The sequence below is a fragment of the Sminthopsis crassicaudata genome, chromosome 2, assembly GCF_048593235.1.
Source record: "Sminthopsis crassicaudata isolate SCR6 chromosome 2, ASM4859323v1, whole genome shotgun sequence".
Lineage (NCBI taxonomy): Eukaryota > Metazoa > Chordata > Mammalia > Dasyuromorphia > Dasyuridae > Sminthopsis > Sminthopsis crassicaudata.
Window position 1 is genome coordinate 120,990,631 of NC_133618.1, and position 18,493 is coordinate 121,009,123.

Sequence of the window (18,493 nt, forward strand, 5' to 3'; positions counted from 1 at the left end):
ACTTAATGAGGGTAATACAAAGTCACTGAATAATACTGAGGTTTGTAAAAAGGGTTGGATGAAAAATTACCAGTACACATTGAAGTTATGTTAGTTCTTATAAGTTATTGTTTCTGGTAACCAATGCCCTCCTGCCAAAAAAACAAAACCCATTCACTATACATTCAAAATAGGCTGACATTGCTATAACTATCATGTGTAAAAATAGTGCTCTATTTTTCTTCCACAAAGCAAATTTGTATTCTAAGAACTGGTAAACATTTTTTTTTCCTTTATCATTTTAAATAGAGAGTGGGCTAAGACTCAGGAGTAAGGGAAGGGAGGTGGAAATAAAGATTTAAATTAAGGCATTCAAATGGCAAAGTAGAGTTTGTCCATCATGAAGCAATATTAAACTCATATGATTAACTTCAAAGTTTACATTACACTAACTGCTCAAACACATTGACATGCAGCTTTTTTGGATATATATGAATGGATAATATCAACTTCAACATTATGGCTTTATACAAGTGCATAGTTGCGACTGCAATAAGTAATGGTATCTGATCAATGTGTATAAAAAATAAAGTGGAAAGTCTTAAAAATCCTCTTGCAGTATTACAGTACTATATATATATATGTATATATACATACACACACACACACAGACACACACACACACACACAGACACACACAGTATAATGGTCACTTCTTAAGGATGCAGTCTATATCACTATCGTAGAAATTTTTCCCAATCCACAATTCTTCTGGTAACCATAATATGCTGGTGAAATCTCTCCACTGAAGCTGAAAGATAATCCCTTTTATTTCAACTCTTCTCGGTCCTCTTGCAAAATGTAGTGTCATCCAGTAAAGTTTTGTAGATCAAGACTTTGGAGTGGGGTGGTATTCCTACAGTGTCTTTATTACAAATAACTCTCGGTTTAATGAGACACCTTCAAAGATTTGAGAAAAACTCTCCAAGACTACTGATTCATATTGCAGCACTCCCCTCCACTCTACCCCTGCTCCAGGAAAACCACTAATTTATACATATGCATACATGAATATGTGTGTGTATGTATATATATATATATATATGTGTGTGTGAATGGACACACACACACACACACATATATATATATACATATATATATATATATATATATATCTTAATTCTCAGGAAAATATAGCTTCTTTCTTTCGTTTAATAAATTTGGAGATATCACATTTCAGTCTTGTCCATAACAGGCAGAAAATGATCACCATGGATAGTGACTGCATTCACAGAAGGCAGTTAGCTGGAGGGAAAAAAAAGATTGTCATCGTCAGGAGCTGCTTTGTCAAATTATAATTACTTCCAAATTCTTTACAAACCTACCTAATTTAAAAGATATTCTTTCATATCACTATATATTATATATGCACAGCTTCTTTTAAAAATATATTTTTTATCATCAATGGGAATAGTTATTAAGCCTTAGTGAAACTATTTTCATAAATTACATTTAATGCTAATATTATAAGTTATATAGTAGAACACTGTCATGTCTGATGTGGCAGCAACAATTTGAGGATTTGCAAAATTAAATCTATTCTGGCAACCCAAGCTGTATTACTAACAAATATATTCTTCAAAATAAACAAGAAAATATTGCAATTTTGCCAGTATGATTTTGAAATTACATGGCCATAGTGAAATAATTACTAATTCTTCCAAACTGGTTGCAGCTGAAAGTTAAAATAAGATTATTTTCTCTTAGACAAACATAGCACTGATTATTTGAATTACTTTGCATTTATATGACAGCTATTAGGACAATCAGCATTACTGCTTGAATTATTCTCCAAGTACAGAATTAGAAAACAAGCCAGCAAACACTTCACACCACTACAAATAAGCCAAGTCAGAAAAGGATATTTCACAGCATTATCAAGAAATTGAAAGCTCTTGCAGTTTCAACTTTGCAAGTCTGAAGAAAAGGGAAAAGGGAGAACATGCCATTTTCACAGATGAACTCAATAGCAAATAGAAGAAAACAATTTTCCTTTCCTCTTCAAAGTGGCTTAGGAATAGGCAGGAGTTCTTGAATTACCTTCTTTTGTTATAATTTTTTTGAGATTCTACTTCAAGTTGCCATTCCAAGCATACAAAATTTTATCAAAATGTATCTCTATATATTATTCGAGTTTTAAAAGTTCAATTGGACTTTCTGAAATTTAACTTTTAACAACTTTTAAACAATATTTTAAAATATGTGGGGGAAAAAAAGCCTAGGGAACATGAAAGCCCAAATTCAAACCACATGCTCTAGGTAGAAAGGAAATCATCCATTTCTCTTTTGAATTACCCCATTCATTTCTTCAGAAATCAAAAACATCGTCATCATCATCACCATCATCATCAATATCATCAAATGACCAATCCCAGTCCTTAAATGCCAAATCAAGCAATCTGCAATAGGAGGTTTACATATTTACACTTGGCTATACTCCAAATTGTAATGACCCCATTATGAAATCATCATATATAACACTGTCTTGTTAGCATTTTCTTCAACATTTCACTTCCTTATCAATCACAATTTAAAATATGGATATAAGTGGAAATATGTAGTTACTAAAAAACAACAACAAACAAAAAAAAACACCCCGCAACTTTCTAAGAGGCAATTAGTACTTATGTCCAATTCTGGGCCCAATTCATTATTCATCTACAATATCTGTCCAAGAGATAGATATTTTGAACTGTACACTATATGCTATCCTGTCTTCTTCTACAAACTGCTCTTTCTCCATTCTATCACTTATTTTCAGGTTCTCCCTGCTGCCTAGAAACATGCCCATGTCACCCTCATTCTCAAAAAGCCCTCATTTGATTCTTCAGTCCTAATCTCCCTGTAAAGTCAATTACACTCTCTCCTTACACTCTTCTTAAAGTCTTATAATCTGGCTTCCAACTTTATCATTCCACCAAAGTTGCTACTGACCTCTTAATTTTAAATTAGTTTTTAAATGAAATCATCTTTTCTCAATCTTCATTCTTCTTGACCTCTCTGCAGCCTGTGACACTTTTGATTTCTCTTTTTTCCTAGATTTTCAGCCTTAATTTTCTCCTGGTTTTCCTTCTATCAGATAGCTAGCTCCTTTTCAGTCTCCTCTGACAGATCATCATTCAGATCATTTTAATCTCCCTCTACTGCTTCATTTGGTGATCTCATTTAATTATCAATTTTATGTTGACAATTCTTAAATCAACCTATCGTGAGATAGTCTTTCTGCTGACCTCTAATCTTTAGCTGCTATTCAATTTGAACTGGATCTCCAGTAGCTATTTCAAACTTAACACATCCAAAATTGAACTCATTCCCTTTCATTTTTCTCTTACCATAGATGCAACACCATCCTCCTAATCCCTCAACTTCCAAACTAGATGTCATCTTCAACTTTTTACTCTATCTCAATCTCTAATATCTAATCTGTTGCTAAGGTCAGCTATGGATTTCACATTTGCAACACCTATCAAATACAACCCTCAAATACAACAAATACACTGGTCCTCATCACCTCACACTTTAATTATTACAATAGCCTTGGGGGGGGGGGGAAGGGAAGGGGAGAGAAGGCAGACCTTGAAGGAGGGAGGTCTGACTTGCTCAAATCTCCCCACTCTAATCCATCCTCCATTTGACCATTAAAATGATTTTTACCAAAAACAGATCTGACCTGGAGAAATTCCAGTGGCTCCCTATTGCTTCCAGGATCAAATACAAAATTTTCTGTTCTGTATGCAAATCCCTTTAATCTGATTTCCTGGTAAATGCTCTTCAATCCAATTACATTGGCTTCCTGGTTGTTACAAAAATAAGACACCTTGGCTCCTTGAAGTCTCAACAAAAATCTCATTTTCTACAGAAAGGCTTTTTAAATATCTCTTGATTCTAGTGACTTCTCTCTTTTAATTACTGTTTATACATATTGCTTGTTTTCTAATCTATTAGTTTCTAACATCCTTCAGGACAAGGACTGTGTTTTGTCTCTTGGTATCCAATAGGCACTTAATGAATCTTTATTGACTGACTGATATTTTAGGTAGCAGCCATTACCAATCAAATCAAATAACATAACATATGTAAACCTGTGAAAATTATATAAATACCAGCTATTAATTTGCCAAACTCTTCAGAATGATTGTAAGTCTCACTTGAGAGATTTATTCAGTGTTGTGGAAGTTGATGCAATCAATAAGTATAATGTCAATCACAAATAGGAACATCCTAACTTCTTTATCCCGCAGGAATCCCTCTTCAATTTAGCATCTATTTGCTCTGGACATCATTCCTGATAATGGTGAACACTTCTCGTGAACACAGATTTACTGTTTATTTTTTGGCTAGATCTCAATGCTCAGAATGCTGAATAAGATTATCTCTGTTCTTAAGTATCTTTCAAGGAACCTTATATAAAGATACTCTGTTTGAATTCTGCCAAGGAATCAAATGCTCTTTTTATAGTCAACAAATAAGTACAGTTTATTCTTGTATTCACTACATCTTTCCATCAACTATAAGATGGTAAAGATATGGCCTGCTTGTTTTTCTTTATACTTAAATTCAATAACATCCTTAAGATGTGTTCCATATTCTCAATTTTGTATGGGTTATGGTTTCTTATTGTACTGTGGTGGTCAGAGGTGCGTTTCCCTCCCATGCTTTGAATTTTTCCTGTTTTTAAATATTTTGAGACTTGATCATAAAATACCATCAAAATTATGTCAATGCATCTCTTTGTACTTGCCTAGTACAACTACTTTTTCTATTTTAATTTTCTTTAGTACTACTTCCAGTTCTTATATATGGGAATGTGATTGTGGTAGTTAATTATATTTGGTGATAAAAAATTTGTTACAAAAATTTCTGTTGTTCTTTTCCACAGTGCTTTTTTTCCCCTTATATTAAATGTCTTTAAGAATATTTTGCTTAGCTGAATTGCCACCAAATTTTCTTTAAACTGATTTCTTCCACTCTGAATTGCAGTTTTATTAGGCAATATTGTTCATAATCTTGCACCATTCTTTCTTGATTCCCATCTTTATTTATTTGATAAGTAAGCCAAGAGTTTGCTGCCTCAGGTAATTTTCCCTTTCTTCTTGTCTCTTGTTATTACAACTAACTTATGATGATTAACTTTTGTGTGACATTTACCATAAAATACCAATAATGATGTGCTTCTTCCATTTCCCAATTTTTTTGTCCTAAGGAGTGGTTAATATGATAATATATCTTAGTCTCATTTTTATTAATACTTTTAGTTTTGTATTAATTTTGATCATTGTTCTAATTAGCTGATGATCCAACTATATATTTAAATATAAAGACTTGATTCATAAATCTCACATCAATAAGAATTTCTTATATCATCACTTTGCATAAGTATGATCAATTTCATTTTTATGTTACTTGTGTCTAACACTGGTTTTCTTCCCCTCTAATCTCCTCCCCCAAAAATCATTATTATAAGTCTTTAGATTGTGACACCAGTGTTAGGCTTGGAGTCAGGGAAGACCTAAATTCAAATTTGACCTCAGACCACTTACTATCTATGTGATGCTGGAGAAGTCACTTAATAATATTTGCCTCAATTTACTCATCTTTAAAATGGGAATACACTGGAATAGGAAATGGCAATTAATTCCAATATCTTAGCCAATAAAACCTCCAAAAGGGGTCATAAAGAGTCAAACAAACAAAAGTTACTTCTCTCCAACTATATTTTTGAACATACTTCATTCTTCTTTCCACCTTTGCACTGAAGTTACTAAATATCAAAGTATATTGATTTAATTTGAAGGACTTTATTTTAAATCTGAATAAAACTTCTTATGCAATTATTTCCATGTTGTTTTTAATCACATACACTGCATTATAAGGTAACCAAATGTTCTATAAAATGGTGTTTCCTGTCGATGTTTGACATAAAATAGTTAAAATTATGCTTTTTCTCTTGCAGGAGAACCTTTGAATCATCATTCCATTTAATTGCAATTCCCTTCTTATTAAATATTGAGTGTAAATAACTGTTATAATTCAGTTTCTCCATCAATACAAAATGGTCATTGGATAAGGACTTCACATTTAGGAGGACCAATAGCTAAGCTGATATATTATAATCTTAGCTCCCATATTTCTACAGAAGTAGGGGTTTTGGGGGAAGAGTACATTTTTATTACTGATGATTATTTGTTTTATTCTGTATTTCATGGCTTGCCATGGGCAAAGTAATAATCACCAACTGGTCAATCTACTGATTGATGGGCATTCACTCTTAGCTAGGCTACCTAGCTAGGACCATATAAAAAAAACCTTACAATTTCCTAAAGCTCAAAACTCTCAAAGGCTTTTGCAAACAGAACTCCGCTGTCTCCACATTATCTTCATCTATGTTTCAAATGAAGTTAATTCTCTAATAAATGAATTCTTATATTTGGATATTATTATATTATAAACAGAATTGTGAATTAAAGTGAGAGTCAGATCTTATAAAAAACAAAAACGATAGTACATAAGTTCCTTAAAATCCAAAATAATTTTTTTAAAGATCTGAAGAATTTTAAATGAAACATCTTTTTTTTTTAATTTTAAGAAATTTTCATCAATTATCTATTAATTTTATGAGTGAGTTTTGATGGTTAGTTTTTATCTACATGCAACACTGTATAAAAAAATCCCTATTACTTACTGTTATGACAAAATGTACAAAAAAAGAATCAATGAAGAATAATTCGAAGGGGAGGGCCAGAACTAAAAAAAAAAAAAAAAAATTAACAAAAATTTTAAATATTATAAAGCTTTTGTAGTTTTTTTCTTCCTTTAAGGTGTTCATAGCTACAAGAAGGGGGGAGAAAGGCAAAGTTGGTGTTGACGTGATGATCAGGTCTCAATGCTACTGCCACTGGAATCTTTGTTGAGATAGAACTGTCTCAAAAGTTACATGGCTTTTCTTGTGTACCATTGTTTATTTGGCAACCTCAGCAAACTAATTCATGTATAATGGTCTATTATATTTAAATTAGGAACTCTATTGTATAATTTGTATTTGAGGTTGATATCAATTTGATAAACTGGTTCCTTTAGGATATAGGAAGAACACTCTAACTTAGTGATAATAGATGATATTCATATAATATTTTAAAGCTCACAACGTACCAATGATCTAAATTCATCAATACCTCACTGATTATTAAATGGATCCCTCTTTCTAAAAAGTCTAAAGTTATTTGTAAATTTTCTTCAAGTTTTACCATCAATTTATGAGACTTGACAAAAACATTTGACCAAAAAACCCTGATACTGTTCACATTTTTACCATTTAAATATACTTGAATATATAAGATTGCAATTTAAGTAAATGTATATAGCATGTTCACACATGTCAATGTATTTGTAAAAGTAAAGCTTACAAATTTCTAGTATTTGAAATACAAGATTTCATTAGAATTCTGAATACAAGATGAAAAAAGGGATGTGGTAGGATAATTTTAATAATGGCAATACATAAAATTTCATTAACTCATTTGAGAAAATTAGTTTGGATGTTATAGATTATTTTTTAAATTTACCTTGGTTTGCTTGGAGGAAGCTGTCGACTTGGCCGTCTTATAGATTGGTTAGGCTGTACCTTCATAGAAGTTCTAGGAGATGATCGAGCAAAAGGATCTGGTGCTGGGGGTTTCTTAGGTATCTTTTTTATTAACCGACTAACCCACTTCTGCTGGTCCTCTGTAGAATTAGCTAATAACAGCAGATTCTTTGCCGATGAAATGTCATAGTATACTGAAATGAAATATTTCAGACAATAACATCATTTTAAATCATGATCAGTACATGGCTTTCCCACATAGATTCACTCTAATAATCTAATAGATGGTTCTCTATTCTCTCCTTCCTAAAATATCTTTCCTATTCCTGTCATGAAAGGGTTTTTTATGCATAAATCTGATCATTTTAGTCTATTAATTAAAAAATAAATTTTTTTTAAAAAACTCTGTGATGGATACAATTGAAGTTTCTTTCCCTGGTATTTAAAGCCCTATACATGATATGTAGTACAAAACCTTTTCATTACTTAGCCCCTTTTCCTACTCTCCCCTATAACTGCAGCTTCACTCCCAGTTATTCTCTTTATGATCTAAACAAACTGAACTATTTTCTGCATTCCCCTGTCCTTAAATGCACTATGATCTCCAGTCTTCATGAATGACTTTGTTTATGCTAGTGTCTATCTCTGGAAAACTTCTACTTCCTGTTGAATTTTTAATCATCTTTTACAATTTAGCTGTAAGCCTAAATGTCATTTCCTTTGAGAAGCCTTCCTTGATTCTGTGGGCAGCAATAGCCTTCACTCATGGGACGGAGGGAAGGGGGAATTTGGAGAGGGAAATGGATCATATAACACTATTTTATAGCTCCACTTAGTGAATCCACTTAGTGAAGCAATAGCCTTCACTTGGGGTTGGGTGCTGTATCACATAACATTATTTTGTACCTTTTTAACTCACTTAGGATACAATATTGTGTAGTACTGTTATTTTGAATGTCTAATCCCCTTACTATTATCTAAGCTCTATGAGAGATTATTTTTAACCGTATCTTCTTTAAAGCCTAAATTATCACTCTAAAGTTAGTAAATATTTACTATAATATAGAGTAAGTGAATGCTTATGTTTATTCACATTCTCATTAAAAAACCTATTGATGGCAGCAGCTAGTTAGCTCAGTGGATAGAGCACCAGCGCTGAAGTCAGGAGGATCTGAGTTCAAATCTGGCCTCAGACATTTAATACATCCTAGCTGTGTGACCCTGGGCAAGTCACTTAACCCCAATTGCCTTAGGAAAAACCAAAACAAGCCTCCCAAAAAACCTATTGAAGAGATAAGTTTCTGTAGAACATAATTTGTTTCTTAGAGACAACTAGTTCAGGCATATTTAATTTCATTATTTACCTTTGCAAGGTGCTATAATTTCCTCCTTCTTGTCCATGTGATCTTTATGGCATTTAATATGGCAGCGGCGACACTCAAGAGCAGGTGGAGGTTTAAACATGTGCCAAAGGGGCTTCATACAGGCTTCACAGTTAGTTGGGAAATGATAAAGAGTGGGAATAAATTCATGTCCTTTGTGACAGATACAATTTGACTTCTCCCCAACTGGTTCCACGGGAAATTCTTGTTCTTTTTTGCTTTCCCCTTCATTAGCATACAGAATCTGGATATGTCAAGAGAGAGCACCATGTCATTTCAAGATAAAATCTATACATTTAAAGTATGGAATAAGATAACAATTTGAAGTCAAAATGTGATTTTGTCACATCATGGTAAATGTTACTCAGGGGGAGGGAAGAGTTTTTTTTTTTTTTAATTGATCTTTAACCTGTTCAAATCTCAAAAGAAAATCAAAAGTTTTTTACTTTAGAAACTCCCAATTTTCCCCTTATCTTTCCTTTTAAAGTTAAAAAAAAAAACACCTATGTTTTTAGAAATTTCACTAGAAAATGAGTGTACACCAAAAGTCTAAGTTTTAGGGAAATGATGCTACTTGTTTCATTCTTAAAAGTTAAAAGGTAAAAATAAATCCAATGATAAACTAAGAAAAATAACACAAACCTGACAATTGAATAGGTAAGAGGTAATATTGAATAGGGGTATAATTAGGAATAAGTGGTTTGCTCAGCATCAGACAGGCAGGAAGTATATAACATGTCTGAGGCTGAATTTGAACTCAGATCCTTCAGACTCCAAGGCCAATGCCTACTGAGCCATCTAGCTGTCCCACTATGTTATTAAAAGAGATAGAAAACACTAAGTTCCTTTACAGAAAAAAAGTCTTGAAATTCCAAACTCTCATTACAAATGAAAAAGATAAAACAGTTTTAAAATCTGTTGTCAGTAATTAACAGTTCTATTATGTGTGAAAGACCTAAGAACATCTCTAAAGATGCTCACAAACTCTCTAAGTAGGAAAGCAGGAAAAGCAATGAAAAAGTTTGATCACAGGCATCTTGCATGTTATATTTCAAAGAGGAAAGGGTAAAAAAGGCCACATATTACCTGAAATATCCTTGGAATCTCTTTGGAATCAGCTCTATAAACATCTGTCTGTGTGACTGGCCTGACATGGAACAATTTGCTATAATAGATATTAAGCAAAGAAATAAAATATGAGAAAAGGATAAAATTATGTCAATTATTACTTCAAGAGAGGTATCAAATTAATTTCATATTTGGCACAAGATTAGACTATGTAGCACTTCTCTCAAATTTTAAGTTTTTATTCTCCACTTAGTAATTGATAGTTTAGCTCCAAATAAAATACATTCGTTAAAAGCTCAAAATAAAAATGAATCTTAAAGAATTTTAAAATAACAATTAGATAAAGCCTGATTAATAAAGGAAATAAATAAAATAAATGAATAAAATTTTAGACCACGTACTATCACTTGTTTAAATAAGTGTCTCCACATTATATAAATAATGGCTACCTACAGGACAATACCAAATTCCCAAATGGGATGCTGGCATCAATTTGTTTAAGGAATAGGAAAAAATATATAAACTATTCAAATAATGCCATCTTAATTTAATATTTAAGGTAAGAAAATATATATTATCAACCTTCCTGTTTTTAAAATACTTACTCTATATCTAATACCATGTAAGGATTAGACTGTTCTTTATCTTGTTCACTATCATAGAAAAGAATCTTCTTGCTGCTTACAATTACATACTGTATTAAGAGAAAAATAACAGAATATTAAGATTCACATTTTGATAGTCTTTCTTTCAAATGTTCCTTTCTGCAAGCATATTTTACAACAATAAAAATCAATGATAGCACACAAAATAAAAAAGAACTAATGGGATACTTGAAAGGACTTTGGTAAAAAATGTTGTTATTCAAAGTAATAGTTAATTTTTACTTAAAATGTTTTTAAACAGGACTTAATTACATAATATAATGAAGAAGCTTATAAAAATAAGATGGGACTCCAAATCACTGACACTAGCGTAATAATGAAGGATATATTTGATAATCTCCAGATATGCTTTCTATCTGAAATTGGTTTAGTTAGTAGGATTGTTTGAGGAGTATTAAGTTTAATCAAGTAATTAAGTTTAATAAGTTTACTGATTATACCAATGATGCAAGATTTGCATGCTTAACAAGACTTTACCATACTGCTTATTACATAAACGAAAAATAAAAACTTACAATTTTCAGATGAAGAAAATAAAACTATATGTAATCACATGAAAAGATGCTCCAAATCACTATTGATCAGAGAAATGCAAATTCAGACAACTCTGAGATATCATTACAAACCTCTGAGATTGGCTAAGATGACAAAAAAAAGATAACGACAAATGTTGAAGGGGATGTGGGGAAAAGGGGACACTGATACATTATTGGTGGAATTGTGAATACATCCAGCCATTCTGGAGAGCAGTTTGGAACTATGCTCAAAAGCCTGGAGAGATTTACATGAACTAATGCTAAGTAAAATGAACACAACCAGGAGACCACTGTACATGTCAACAAGATTATACGATGATCAATTCTGAAGGACGTGGCTCTCTTGAACAATAAGATGATTCGAACCAGTTTCAATTGTTCAGTAACGAAGAGAGCCATCTACATCCAGAGAGAGGCCTATGGGAATTAAGTGTGGTTCATAACATAGCATTCTCACTCTTTTTGTTGTTGTCTGTTTGCATTTTATAATACTTCTCTTTTTTTCTTGTGCAGTACAATAATTGTATAAATATGTATACATATTTATATATATATATATATATATATATATATATATATTTATATTTATTTATACATATTTATACATACATATTGGATTTTACACATATTTCTATCATGTTTAACATATATTGGACTACTTGCCATCTAGCGGAAGGTGTGGGAACACAGAAGTTTGCAAAGACTAATGTTGAAGAAAATGTTTTGAAAAATAAAAAGCTTTAATAAAAAATTTTTTAAAATAATAATCATGTAAAAATGATATAAGTAAACAAAAAAAAAGTGAAGAAATAAACTAAAGTTAAACTTTTGCTGAAATTCTATTTCCTTCTTCTGCCAATGAATCTGTTTTTCCACTGTTAAGAAAAGCCCATTTAAGCGCCATTCTGAAGATTTTCTTCAATGATTTTCTAATTAATTAATAAGAATTGAAGCTAATTTAGTATGTTCAATGGTCCCTTTCTGCAGCAAAATCATTGTACAAACTCATCTGCTACAACTGCATTTTGCAATCAACACAATTATTTTCTGTGATTAGCAGCTAAGTCTTATATATCTGCATGAACATTTCTCAAGGTCCAGACCAAAAAAGGATCATAACTAAAGGACAACTCAAAGATTATATAAATTGTGCAAGAGGCCTATAAACTATTTTTAGGAAAATAATGTTACAATTTCTAATCATATAATACTAAATTACCTTTTTAACCCATCCAAACTTCTTTGTGTTGTTTCGTACAGGCAATGAAAGCCATCCCTCTAATCTTGATTCTGCAGACAAAGAATGATAAATTAAAAAACAAATATTTTCTAAGTTTTATTGATGCAGGACTTCCATCTAGTTATTATGAAGCAAGATTAATCTGTTCTTCAATGTTTACCATTACAGATTTTTACAATCCATAAATATTATAGCTGTTATAAGCAAATAAAAATATTTCAAAAAAAGCATTACAATGAAAACAGACTTGCATCCTATAGTTCTTTTAACTCAGGCAAAAAGTTCTGTGCATTTGTGATATTGAGAAAGCATTAGCAAACTAGTAACTAAATCATATTTTGATGGCATATCTCCTTAAATACTTAACATTTTTCTTGTGCAGCATAATGAATATGGAAATATGTTTAGAAGAATTGCACATATTTAATCTCCATTGGATTGTTTGCTACCTTGGAGAGGGAGAAAAATTTGAAACACAAGATTTTGCAAAGATGAATATCGATGAATGTAGAAAATTATCTTGTATTTAGAAAATAAAATTTCCTTTATGCATGCATTTGGAAAAATAAAATACTATTAAAATACTTATCTAAACAATTGAAAAAATATCAATTGCTCATGGGTAGGCCAAGCTAATATAATGAAAATGACAATTCTACCTAAATTAATTAATTTATTAATGAATTATTTATTATTAATTAAATTAAATTCCAAAAAGTTATTTTATAGTTAAAAAAAATTACAACAAAATTCATCTGGGAGAACAAAGGTCAAGAATGTCAAGGAAATCAATGGGGTAAAAATGCAAAGGAAGGTGGCCTTGACCTTAGGCTAGATGTAAAATTGTATTATAAAGCAGCTCATCAAAACCATTGGTACTGGCTAAGAAATAGAGTGGCATATCACTAGGTACACAAGGCATGAGAGTCAGTGATTACAGTAATCTACTTTACTGTTTGATAATTCAAAAACTCCAACTTGTGGAATAAGAGCTCATGTGACAAAAATTGCTAGGAAAACTTAAAAATAGTATGGCAGAAACTAGTCGTAGACCAACATCTCACATCTTATATGAAGATGAGGTCGAAATAGGGCCATAATTTATACATAAAAAGTGATAACAATTTAGGAGAGCAAGGGATAGTTTACCTGTCAAATCTTTAGATAAGGGAGGAATTCATGACCAAATAAGAAATAGAAAACATTTTAAAATTCAAAATGGATAATTCTGATTAAATTAAAAATGTTTTCAGAAACAAAATCAATGCAGCCAAGACCAGAGGAGAAGCAGAAAGTTGGAAAATGGTATTTACAACCATTGTTTCTGAAACAGGACCAATTTTTACAATATATAGAACTGACTCAAATATAGATTAAGTCATTCTCCAATTGATAACTGGTCAAGGGAGATGAACAGATGAAGAAATTAAAGCCGTCATATAAAAATGTTCTAAATTACTATTGATAAGAAATGGAAACTAAAACAACTAAGGTACCACCTCACAACTATCAAATTAGTTAAAATGACAGGAAAAGATAATGAAAAATGAACAGGATGTGGGAAAACTGGTACACTAACTGCACTGCTGGTGGAGTTGTGAATTGATCCAACCATTCTGGAGAGCAAATTGGATTTATGCCTGAGGGACATACTGTGCATACCCTTTGATCCAATAGTGTCTCTACTGGGTCTATTATCTCAAAGAGATCATAAAAGAGGAAAAAGAACCTACATATGCAAAAATGTTCATAGCAACTCTTTTTTTGTGGTAGCAAGAAACTAGAAATTGAATGCTTGTGCTTCATTTAGGGAATGGTTGAATAAGTTGTGATATTCCAATGTAATGGAATACTATTGTTCTATAAGTAATGATGAACAGCTGATATCAGAAAAACCTGAAAAGACTAATGTGAACTGATGCTGAATGAAATGAGTATAATCAGTAAACACTGTCCATAATAACAGCATGATAATATGATGATCAATTATGATAGATTTAGCTCTTCTTAGCAACTACGGTGATCCAAGACAATTTCCAACAGATTTTAGATAGAAAATGCCATCAGAATTTAAAAAATGAATGTTCAAAACTATCTTTATATGTAATTGGAAAAAAAAATACTATTAAGTGGGGGGAAAAGATAACTATCATGTTGGAAATACTTAACTTTAGTTGTAATAGAAATTTCCACTGAAGATAATACACCTTTAAAAAAGGCTGGAAAACACTGGCCATGAAAATAAAAAAGGAAGTTGCTATTCATTCATAGTTTTTTTTTTTTAAACGAGAAATGACATTTGTACAGAGATTTTGCAAAATATAGAACCCCACTGAAGTTTTAAAAGGAAATACAGTTTTAATTCCCTGGTATTAGACCTCATCACTTACTGAAACAAAGAGGCTGAAATACTAGATGACCTTATGATTTTAGGATTAACTAATATTTTACTTAAAAAAAAAAATCAAAGTTGGTACTTAAAATGACATTTTCTTAATGATTTATACTAATTATCTTAGTAAGGAATGAGGACAAACTATTAGGAGAAAATGAAAAAAAAAATGCATTTCACTGTAGTTAGTTCACTTGACAAAATTCATTAGATCAATTCAATAGAATTGATCTAAAATTTAACTCTCACACTTAGAAATTTATGTTCTGAATTACATACTGCCTTGGATTATATGTGTGTATACACATATATGTTTTATGTGTTTATACCATCCTCCAGTCAAGTCTTGTTTCAATGTCTTTCATATCTAGTGGAGATCCTGGGTACATGAAGGTTAGGACAGTAGAATATAAGTTCTATCTAGCAAATTGGAAAAGTTTCCAGTACAGCCTTGTGATAGATAGTGTCTTTTATCTAAGGACCAGCATAGCTAAACTGAGAAAGGCTAAAGATCAAAGGATTAAAGCCTTTGTGTGAGGAATATTTTTTTCCTTCACCAAAGCAAACTCAAAATCATAAAACTACCACAACATATGATCCATATGTGTAAATAGACTATAAGACTATACATAAGAATATAAATCCCTGTTAAAATACTGAAATGTTTACCTATCTTCTCCCCACTAAGGTTGTAAGTTTTTTTAGTGCACAGACCACATAGTAATTCTTTCATATCCCTCACAGTACCCAGTCCCACTAAGCTGAGGATATAAGTAGTGAATATGCTTATTGTGTGCATGTATCGATCACAAAAAAGTTCTGTATCTTTAAACTGTGATCAAACATTCATATTCATATTCATTTGTCTGAAAATAACTCAGAAATTCCAGGAGCTTTGAAGCCATGCCATTTTCCTATTTCTCTTGCAAAATCAAGACAATCCAGTTTCCACATGGTAGCAAGTTGGAAAAGGAATTGAGTTTTAAAACCTATTTTATGATTAATAGGTTAGAAAAATATTTAAATAATTCTTTGTTGCATGTAGCATTTTTAGTAGGTCTAATGAAAGTCTAGAAGAGTTAGTGCATATAATGTTATGAAAATGTTTCAAAAGCATTAGAAGGAGAAAAAACAATCCATAAGTGAAATGGTTTTCAGGATGTCACCTGCACTATCAGGTTCCGAAGAAATAGGTGCACAAGATAAGGATTCTTCCTCTGAGTCAGAATCAGAGTCGAGAAGCATGTGAGAACTGGAAGGCTTAGTAGCAATATTGAGAGAGGTAGAAGAACGTTGATAGGTGAAAGACATGGATTCCATAGTATGTGACTGAGTAATATGGACTAAATACCCAACATAAAAGAAAGGAAAAGTGCAAAAAAAAAAAAAAAAAAAAGTTAACATAAAAATCAGACATTGAACAGCTTTTAAAAAATTGGTTACTATATTACACAAGCTATTAAAATAAAAGTGAAAGTGAATTAGTTTTCCTTTTTAAAAAATATTAGCAGAAGTATCAAAAAAAATTAAATGATGGAAAATGATAGAACCAAGCTATGTTTACTTCTATATAAATTTCCTGGCATTGACACCTAGCTGGGAAAAAAAAAAAATGTCACAAGCCTTGAGATAAATCAATCATATGATTTTGATTTTGGGTTAGAAGTCTTTTTATAAAAATAATTAAAAGCGCTGAAAACAAACCTGTACCTGGGAACCCATCATCTGCTTCAGCTTCTCCTGGTCCACTGCCTATACTCGAACTATCCAGGCCAATATGTAAGGCCTGGAGTTGTGATCGAAGCTGTTCAATATCACTGTCTTTACTGTCCAGTGTCATTTGCAATTCAATTCGAATTTGGCTTTCTTCAGCTATTTGCTGTAAAAGAAAAAAATTTTTGCTCAAAATTACATTATGGTAATATGCAAAAAGAGGGTGTGTGTATGTGTTTGCTTTGTGCATGCACTCTACCAAACATAAAGTTACAATTTGTCCATAACTTAAATAGACAATGCCTGCAGCACACAGGTTAAATGACTTGGTCAGTGTCTTAGAACAAATAAATGGAGAAAGGGAAGGGAATGAGATCTGAACTCAGCATTCTATTTGTTATGACTCACTGCCCTACACGTGACATATAATTTATTGAACTAGCTTATTTATTCTTGAAGCAATATTTTCTGAAACAGATTAGCAATGAAAAATATCCAACCACCAAGAAAATTTCCTTAAAAACAATTCTTACAGCTTGCATTTCATTTAATTCTTTCTGATATTTGATCATTTGCTGAGTTAATTTTTCACGTTCTGATTTTAATTCCATATGTAGCTTTCTGTTCTCCTTCTCTTTCCTTCTCACATCTGTATCAGCACCCCGTCTGGGAGGTTCTTTTCGATTCATAATCTCAGCCAATTTATTCACAGCCTAGAAGGGACAAAAAGTAAAACTGTTTACTGTCTATTGTTTTCCATATAGCCCACTATCCATGATACAAATACTTGAAACATCCTCCATATCACATAATAAGCCATAAAGTACTATCTACAACTTTTTTAAAAAGATGCCTTTATTCTTACATTAAGTATTCTTATTATTAAGTACCAGAATATGTAAATTCCAATCATCTTCATTTGCTCCCAATTATGTCCCAACCAAAACCTTATTGCTGTCCCTTAGAAGTTTTCTAAGAGTTCTAGCATTACTATTTAAAGACAGGACTGGTCCCACTTTCCTTCTTACCACTTTCAATTCTACAACAGAAAAAATCTCCATAAAAGAAGAAGCTTTGTCTGAAACTTATTAACACTTATCAACTTAAGAGCATGTAGAATGGTCAGTAGTTTAAAAAAGATTCTCAGTGAACTAAACTTGATTATGTAAAATGAGTCATTCAACAATTGAACATGACTTCTCAAGACTTATTTTCTCCTGGGACACTAACACATTGTTGGTCAAGTTGTGAACTGATCCAACTGTTCTGGAGAACAATTTGGAATTATGCCCAAGAGCTCACAAACTGTGCATATCTTTGATCCAGCAGTATTTCTACTGGGCCTGTATCCCAAAGAGATCGTAAAAAAGGGAAAAAGAACCACAGGTGTAAAAATGCTTGTAGCAGCCCTTTTTCTGGTGGCAAGGAATTGGAAACTATGTGAAAACATCACTCATCACTGGATCTCCATCAGCTGGAGAATAGCTGTATAAGTTATGGTATATGAATGTTATGGAATATTATTGTTTTATAAGAAACAATCACAGAGACCTGGAGAGATTTAAATGAACTGATGCTAAGTGAAATGAGCAGAACCAGGAGAACACTGTACACAGCAACAATAAGATTATTCAATGATTAACTTTGATGGATGTGGTTCTTTTCAACAATGAAGTAATTCAGGCTAATTCCAATAGACTTGTGATAGAGAGCGCCATCTGCATCCAGGAAGAAGACTGGGGGAATTGAGTGTGAATTATATAGTATTTTCACCTTTTTTGTTGTTGTTATTTCCTTGTTTGTTTTTTTTTTTCCCCTTTCTCCCCCTTTCCCTTTTTGATCTGATTTTTCTTGTGTAGCATAATAAATGTGGAAA

The 18,493-nt window shown here is 31.8% G+C and overlaps 1 protein-coding gene across 1 annotated transcript in view; it reads right to left on the reverse strand.

The window, feature by feature from the left end:
- Window positions 1-1,173: 1,173 nt before the first annotated feature.
- The window catches only part of ROCK2 (Rho associated coiled-coil containing protein kinase 2), a 140,829-nt gene continuing 123,509 nt past the window's right edge, over window positions 1,174-18,493 (reverse strand). The window contains 8 exon segments of the mRNA XM_074287116.1: window positions 1,174-1,284; window positions 7,602-7,815; window positions 8,986-9,247; window positions 10,090-10,168; window positions 10,677-10,765; window positions 12,492-12,562; window positions 16,615-16,783; window positions 17,151-17,330. Of these exon segments, the coding sequence (XP_074143217.1) occupies window positions 1,281-1,284; window positions 7,602-7,815; window positions 8,986-9,247; window positions 10,090-10,168; window positions 10,677-10,765; window positions 12,492-12,562; window positions 16,615-16,783; window positions 17,151-17,330 (1,068 nt within the window). The 3' untranslated portion in view covers window positions 1,174-1,280.